Here is an 8,932-nt window from a genome sequence, read left to right as displayed (position 1 = left end):
ATAATAATAATAATAATAATAATAATAATAATAATAAGCTGGAGAGATGGCTCAGCAGTTAAGAACACTGCTTGTTCTTGCAGAAGACCCAGGTTCAAATCCCAGCACCATGTGGCAGCTAACAACTGTATAACTCCAGTTCCAGAGGATCTGACAGCCTCCTCTATCCTCCGTGGGCACTGCATGACACGGGTGCACTTACCCACACGCAGGCAATACATGCATATGCATAAAATAAAAGTAATAAAAAAAAATTTAAATAATAAATAAAATAAAGTTTTGTGTGTTAAATTTCTGAGAAAATGTCAAAGCTGCTAAAAAGCAAAATCTCAAAATGAAAGAAGCAAAATTACAAATCCATGATTCTGAACTCCTTTGCTTTCTTGGCAAATAACTTACCCTATATTAGTTCAGTGATTCTTATGGGCTACTTTACAGATATGCAGGAGTTCATGTGTATGTGTGAAACATGGAAACATTTCCCACATAATAGAGAATCACTATTACTAAAATTGGATGTGTAACTTATACTTTTGGGGGTTCTTTTTGAGCCAAGGTCTCATTCTGTAGCCCAGGCCAGCCTCAAACTGTGGTACTTTCCTGGATCTGATTCTTAAGTGCTGGTATTATAGCAATGTGCCAACCCAGGGCCATGGCTTATACTTTTAACAAACAGCAAATTAAAATGACATAAAATTTAAAGATGTGTGGTAGCACACACTTGTAATCCTAGTGTTCAATAAGTGGAGGTAGAAGGATTAGAAGTTTAAGGCCGTCTTTGACTACTGTCTTTGTTTCTTTTTCTGTTGTGATAAAATATCCTGACAAAAGCAAATTAAAGAAAGAAGGGTTTACTCTAGTTCAAGGTACAGCCTTTCATTCTGAGGAAGTCAAGGCAGCAGGAGCTTGAAAAGCAACTGGTCAAATTACACCCAGAATTAGGAAGCAAAGAAGGATGAATGCATGCATGCTGGGACTCAGCTCACTTTTCACCTTAAACAGTCCAGGGTCCCTTGTTCAGGGAACAGACCCACACACTCAAAACAGGTCTTCCCATCAACTGATGTAATCAAGATAATCCCCCACAGATGTCTGTTTTCCAGGTGAATCTAGAGTCTGTCAAGTTGACAATTAACTCTAACCATTACAACTACTTAGTGAGTTTGAGGCCAGTCTGGGCTATATTAACAACCTGTCTCAAAAAATTAATAAATAAACAAACTGTAGAGTTACTAAACATACATTTTAGTATACGTATATTCCATAATGAATTTGGGAGATTTCATTTGTGTGTGAATGTTTGTGTGTTGTGGGGAGGGGGTGCAAGTACATGTCTACAGAGGGCAGCCTTGGGTGTTGTTTCTCAGGAGCTATACATCTTGATTGTTTTCTCTACCCCACCCCCCTCTTTGACAGGGTCCCTTACTGGCCTGCTGCACTCCAAGTAGGCTAGGCTGGCTAGCAAGGGTGTCCCAGGGATCTACCTGTTTCAATTTCCCCAGTGATGGGACTGGACTACAAGTGTGTGCCACCTTGCCTGTTTTTTTTTTTTTCTTTTTGGTCTTTTTGAGACAGGGTCTCCCTGTAACCCCAACTGGCCTGGATTCCCTATGGAGACCAGACTAGCCTCGAACTCATAGAGATCCACCTGCCTCTGCCTCCCAAGTGCTGGGATTAAAGGTGTGCGCCACCACGCCTGGCACCTGATGTTTTTTATGTGAGATCTGGGTGTTGAACTGAGTCCTCAAGTTTGTATGACAATCACTATACTGACCAAGCTGTCTCCCTAGTCCTAATTTGAGTTCTAAAGTCATAGAAATTTGGCATTAGAAAGGACTTCCAAATCCCATGTGGCACAAATCTGTAATTTTATTTATTTGGAATCTAAAGCTTGGTATTAAATGTTTTCCAGAAACACTGCAACACTGACAAAGACAGTACTGAAACCAAGGATGCGAGAATTCCTATTTAGTGGCTTTTCAATTATGATCTTACCTGGTCTGGCTCTAGCTGAATAGCCCTGTCGTAACAGGCGGTGGCATCCCTCAGCAAGCCAATACTTTCATGTTCAAGGATCTGTTCCTTCAGAGATGGCTCTGCTTTTCGAATTGCACTTACTCCAGCCACTCCATCTGGTTCATGCATAGCAGCATACAATTTCTTTGTTCAATCATTAAAAAACAAACAAACGGGGGGGGGGAAACCATAACCAAAGATAAAGCTAAAACTACCAGCATACATGGAAATAGCATAGGAGAAATTTTTACTGAAAGTAAGACTAAGTATTTGTTTCAAGGCAGAATCACAGTAAAATGACAAACTATTCCCAGGCATTCTTCACCTTAACACTTTAATTCCATCAAAATACAAATGTATATTAGTAACTATTTCTAATCATAGGACAGCAAAGAGACTCAAAGTCCTTTAAGTCTTTAAATTCAACTGAAAATTGTTCCTGCACAGTATAATTTGTAAATATTTACTGCACGTCAAATGTTTTCAAATTTTAAGTAAACATTTTAATTCATTGGTATTGAGAAAACTTCAACAAACTTAAAATATCCATAATCTGAGCATGGCTAGATATGAAGGTGCACACCTTAATCCCAGCACTTGGGAGGCAGAGGCAGGAGGATAAGGCCACAGATTGAGTTTGAGACCAGCTTGGGTTACATGAGACCCTGTCTCAGAAAGCAAAACAAAAACACAAACCACCACCAACAACAATCCATCCTGGGCTTAAAGGAGATAGTCAGACTAAAGATGAAAATCTAGGAAGGAACTAGCATGAAGACATTCTTCAGAGGCAGAGAAAATACAGTGGACATAGAGAAAAGAAAGGAAGCTAAAGGTAGATGTTAGAGTTTCTACATGCAAAGAAGCAATGGCAAATGGAACTGTAGGAGAAACCAGAGAAATTGGAATGGTAGGGAATAAAATATTCCTGAAGCCATGGGAGAAAAGCAAATGTCTTCAAAATCCAACACAACACAATACAAAACAAAACAAAACAAAACTTTTTGGTGTTCTGAGACAGGGTTATATGTAGACTAAGCTGGCTACCTCTCAAGTGCTGAGATTACAGGTCTATACCACCACATCTGGCTGAGAGCAAGTCTTAATAAGAAAGGAATGGTGGGTCAAGTGATACTGTGATCTTAAGAAAATAAGGATTATGGGGGCTGGAGAGACGGCTTAGCAGTTAAGAGCACTGGCTTCTCGGGGCTAGAGAGATGGCTCAGCAGTTAAGAACACCGTTCTTGCAGAAGACCTAGGTTTGAATCCCAGCACCCATGTGGCAGCTAACAATGTCCATAACTCCAGTTCCAGGGGCTCTGACTGTCTCATCTGTCTTCTGCAGGCATTGCACGACATGGGTGTACTTACCTACATGCAGGCAATACACGCATACACATAAAATAAAAATAATAAATAAAATGTTAAAAAAAAAAAAGAGCACTAGCTTCTCTTGCAGAGGACTAGCTTCTCTTCAAGTCCCAGCACCCACACGGCAGCTAATAACCATTCATTAACTCCAGTTCCAGGAGAATTTGATGCCCTCATCTGATTTCCACAAGCATGGTATGACATGGGTGCACTTTCATACATGCAGGCAATAAACTCACACACATAAAATAAAAATAATAAATATAAAAAGAAAGTAAGGACTATGCAACAGATAGTGATTAGCACAGAAACCAAAAACTGGTCAATGTACAGAGAAGGAGTAAGAGGAAGGAGGATGAGGCAGCAAGGATGCTTATCCCTGAATAGGGCACCTATATCAAACTTCTGCCCTCCAAGGCTCAGGGGTTATTGCAGAAGAGGAGGGTGGAAAAATTTTAAGAGTCAGGGGTGGTGGATGACCACAGGGAAACAGTTTTCCAGACAGTCTATCAGTTGTTCATATGAACTCACACTAATGGTGACAGCAAGCACAAGTCCCATGCAAACTCAAACCGGAAAAAAATCTTAGCACAGACATGAAGAAGTGGGTAAGAAACCCCAACCCCATGGCTCAGGGGTTAAGAGCACTGGCTGCTCTTACAGAAGATCCAGGTTCAATTCCTAGCACCCAAAGGGTGGCTAGCAACCATCTGTAACTCCAGTTACAGGGGAATCTGATTCTCTCTCCTGGCCTTTGCGGGCATTGCATAACACAGCTGCACTTACATGCAGGCTATATACTCATACACATAAGATAAAAATAATAATTTTTTTTTTTAAAAAAAGAAACTCCAACCCACCTAAGGAAATTGTGGCAACAGGTGACTGCTTTCAGAATGGAACTCAGTAGGTTAACCAGGCTCCAGTGGATGGACCCATACTGAAGGACATTTGGGGACACAAATTAGATGCTATAGGCCTTATTGTGTGTGTGTGTGTGTGTACATTAAATTGGGGGGGGCAATAAGAGGAGGTGGGTATGGGGAGGGGATCTAAATACCATCAAATAATACTGCATGAAAATTGCAAAATTTTAATTAAAAAATAAAAAGAAAAGGACTGGGAAACACTCATTGAACTTGGTAACATGGAAACTATGGATCTTTTTAGCAAGAATAACATCAAGGGGCTGGGGAGATGACTCTTAGGGTAAAGGCACTTACTGCCAAGCTTGACAGCCTAAGTTTGATCCCCAGAATCCACATGATGGAAGGAGACAACCAACTCCAGCAAGTTGTCCTCTGACCTCCATAGGCACCCAATGGCAGGAGTGTGAACCCACCCACCCACATAAGCATACCTACACATGAAGAAAGAAATGTAATAGAATTTTGAAAAAGAGTAGCATCAAGGGACAGATGGGTATAGAGGCACACTGCGGCATCCAGTACTTGAAAGGCAAAAAATGGAGGATCGGGAGCTCAAGGTCATCCTTGGCTACATTATGAGCTAGTTTGGCCTGGGTTGCATGAAACCTTGTCTCAAAACACCCAGTGAAGTAGCACATACCTTTAATCCCAGCACTCCCCAGTCAGAGGCAGGTAGATCTCTGTGACATTGAGGTCACCCTGGTTTACCTAGCCAGTTCTAGACCACCTGGGGCTACAGGAAGACTATCTCAAAACAAACAAAAAAACCCAAGCAACCAACTAACCAACCAATGAACCAAAACAGTAAAAAGAAAAGAAAGAAAGGGAGAGGTCTTGTTTTAAAAAAAGGAGTGAATGGGAAACAAAGATGATGATGCAGGGAAGACAGATGTTGACTATGAAAGAAATGAGATAAGATGTGACTGAAGGAAAATGTAACATCAAGGGAAATACAAAAGAATTAAGACATAGACTGTAGAGAGATGGCTTAGTGGTTAAGAGCACTGGCTGTGCTTGCAGAGGATCTGGGTTCAGTTTCCTACACCTACATGGCAGCTAACAACCCTCTGTAACTCCAGGTCTTAGTAAGGGATCCAACATCCTCTTCTGACTCTGTAGGCATTGCATGCACATGGTGCACTTAAATACATTCAGGCAAAACACTAATACACATAAACATAAATTTAAAAAATTTTAAATTAAGACATAATTAAGATTTATTCAAAAATTAACCAGACCCCCCCCCCACCAAACACATTCTAAATACTCTGGATCATGAAGAAAAATTAATGATACTAAAGAAAGGAAATTTTGAAGGAGCAAAATTCTTGAAGAACATAGTATAAAGACTGGATTTTGACAGAAGAGGGCCTTCCCTAGAAGTAAGAGAACAAAAAAGAATTTGGTGAGATTGAGATAGAAACAGTGAAAGGTATAAAAATAGTCATCTTTGAAGAGAGGGAAAGTCAGCTCATTAGAGAAATACAAAAGAACCAGAGGCATTATTAAAGAACACTGCAGTGTTAAAGATGTTTGAGATCAAGAACTTAAAGTGAACCTCAGCTATTAAAATTATTGTGTAAGTTCTCTCCAGCAATGTCAGAGTATACTGGGAAGCCAGATGAGTGACTTGATATGGGGCTGAAAGTTTTCGATATGAATTCAAAACAATGGGAGGAAAAACACAGGAATGGAACATGCTTGTGAGGATTCATTTTAACAATAAACCACAGATCCAAAGAACACAAGAAGGCACACAAAACCAGAAAGGGGCTAAAATTCATACTATCACAAGTCACTAATTTTCCAGGAATTTTTTTCTCTTAAAGACATGAAAGTCCAAGGTGGCAGACAATACTCCTGCCTTAGTCTCCTGAGTGCTGGGATTATAGGTTTGGGCCATCATGACTGGCATATTTTTCTTTGTTTTTCTGTGGTGCTAGGGATCAAACCCAGGGCCTTGCACATGCTAGGCAAGTGCTTTACCACTGAGCTATCCATTTAGCCCATTTTCTAGTTCTTTTACCACACTTTTGATGTAAAAGTCCACCAATCTTGATCTAAATTATTTAATTCCATTGACCTAGCTCCACATGCTTTTTCTTTTGTCTCCTAAACCTTTGTTTCACCAGCATTTTCACATTTCCTTGTTTACTCACCCCAAACTAAGACCTTGACTTCCCCCAAGGAGAAGAGTAATGTCTTGAATCATAGACCTCTATACTCTTCCTCTTCAACTGCCACAGACATTTAGCTAAAATGCCATAATCTTCCCTAGTTCACAAAGACTAAGAAGCTTGGGTAACTTAAAAAGTTCTCTAGGATATATGATCTTCCATTTGCCATTCTAAAACTGATATTTTACTGTTTCTATACACCATGTTCTTTCCCAACTCCAGGGAGATGTCTCCACTGACTATCACTGATTATGGAGGACATCTTTTCCAGGAAGCTAACTCTGAGATCCCTTGTTTTCCAACTTTTTCCCCCACTCCATTCCACATAGAGGATGAGTGTAGTCTCCTTCGGGACAAATCTGCATCACTAGACTTAACATATTATCTCTTCCCATGATCTGTAAACATGCAAAGAACTGCAAATATTTAGTACCTAGACAGCATCTAAAATAGGAAAAAACTGAACAATGTCACCACAAATGACTGTCAATATAAATTCACTATATTAATTTCAAACCTGTAGAAATCCAAGATGCTTTTGAATATTTTGCTTCTTTTCTGTAATAAATGACTCAAAGTGCATTACAGCTCGTGTGTATGCTTTAGAGCGAAAGGAAGCTACAGCCAGCGTATCCTGAGGTATGAGGTCTAGAAAACGAGTGACACTCTGATAGTCTTCAAAATCCACACCTGATACTATATCATAAAAAATTAAAAAAAAAATAGAGTAGTTAAAAACTGTTAGCTGAAAATTTAAAAGTATCAGATGAAGCATTTAACTTTGTTTTTTCATTAAATAATATAAACGCACTATGGTATAATATTTAGGCTTTAACTAAGAGCAAGATTATTGCTCAGAGGGTTTTCTTCCAACTCCATCATTATCATATACTTTACTCCAGACATTATTTAACTCATTGAACCTATTTCTCATTCATAAAACAGAAAAAATGGTATCTTTCTTGCCTTCTTTACACTATAAGATTAAATAGAAAGCTATTATTATAAGGTAAAAAAGATATATGGACAGCAGGGAGGGTGGCGCACGTCTTTAATCCTAGCACTTGGGAAGCAGAGGCAGGCAGATCCCTGAGTTCAAGGCCAGCCTGGTCTACTTAGCTAGTTCTAGGCCAGCTGGGGCCACAGGGACAAAGATACAAAAATGTAATTTGTTACTGGCTATAAAATACTGATAGAATTGTAACTATTTAGTAAAGAAAGTACAGAATTATGGAAAAACAGAATTTTATCCCTTCTCCTTGACCCCCAGAATAATGACAATTGAATCCTGGGCTTTGCACAAAGTAAATGTTCTGAGCTATTTTCCTTGTCTCCAAGTGTTATTCTTCTGACCTCGACCTACCTACCTACCTACCTTCCTACCTTCCTTCCTTCCTTCCTTCCTTCCTTCCTTCCTTCCTTCCTTCCTTCCTCCCTCCCTCCCTCCCTCCCTCCCCTTTTCCCTTCCCTTTTCCCTTCCCTCCCTCCCTCTCTCCCTCCCTTCCTTCCTTTTTTTCTTTGTTTTTGAGGCAGGGTCTCTGTGTAGTCCCAGCTGGCCTAGAACTCCATATGTAGGCCAGGGTGGCCTTGATCTCACAGAGATCCTTGTGCCTCTGTTTCCAAAGTGCTGAAAGGACAGAATCTTAATTGCAGGGTTTGTGCAAATGATTAACAGTACCATTTTCAGAACCAAAACTAGGAATAAAAAGTTTAATTTCCAATTAATGGAAAATATACTATATAGCCACATTCTGCACAAAACTTTCTTACAAATAGGTAATTATTTGCAAATACAGAAAAAAATGTATAACAATAACCTATTGTGCTTAATATGGATATGGATAAAAATAGGGAGATGCTCACAAACTGACAATTTTCTAAGTGAAAGACTCTTTAGTGATTATCAGATTGTCAATTTTTTTCAATTACCCCAAAGCCTAGTGGGAAAAACGTGTGATATTCACAAGAAAGGCTGAGGTATAAAGAAGCAGTAGAACTGTAACCATCTACTTACTGCAAGAACAACAAAAAAGGGGTTCAAAACATGACAAATATAATTCTCACCAAATGCTTACATTCCATCACAAGGGCCAATTAGCAAATTTCATTCTAATGAGATTCATCTAACTCTAATGAGATTCTTTTTTCAGTCATGCTAGCAAAAACCATAATATCACATAAACAAAATTGTATGACAGTAGCTATTGCATGGTATAGTACAGCAACATGTAGTAAGGATGTCTGGAAAGCCTGTTGAATCCCGAACACTATTGTAGCCTGGTCAAATAAATAAGAATAGCTTTTCTCTGGGGCATGAAATGAACTCAAATAAAAATCTTCTTTAAAATTTAAAACTTAAATGTGAAAAAGACATACATAAAATAACATAATTCACTAAGGGCACAAGGATTAAATGAATTAACAGCAGGGGATAGGTCA

At 39.2% G+C, this 8,932-nt stretch overlaps 1 protein-coding gene across 1 annotated transcript in view; it reads right to left on the bottom strand.

The window, feature by feature from the left end:
- Atr (ATR serine/threonine kinase) overlaps positions 1-8,932 on the bottom strand; it is a 133,903-nt gene that overhangs the window by 49,353 nt on the left and 75,618 nt on the right. The window contains exons 29-30 of the mRNA XM_008856344.3: positions 7,011-7,189; positions 1,996-2,160 (exon numbers count right to left, since the gene is read on the bottom strand). Of these exons, the coding sequence (XP_008854566.1) occupies positions 1,996-2,160; positions 7,011-7,189 (344 nt within the window). The remainder of the gene's footprint in view (positions 1-1,995; positions 2,161-7,010; positions 7,190-8,932) is intronic.

The sequence above is a fragment of the Nannospalax galili genome, unplaced genomic scaffold (genome assembly GCF_000622305.1).
Source record: "Nannospalax galili isolate Female #2095 unplaced genomic scaffold, S.galili_v1.0 scaffold708, whole genome shotgun sequence".
NCBI lineage: Eukaryota > Metazoa > Chordata > Mammalia > Rodentia > Spalacidae > Nannospalax > Nannospalax galili.
The sequence above is the reverse complement of the archived record's forward strand: the minus strand, read 5'-3'. Positions and strand labels throughout refer to the sequence as shown.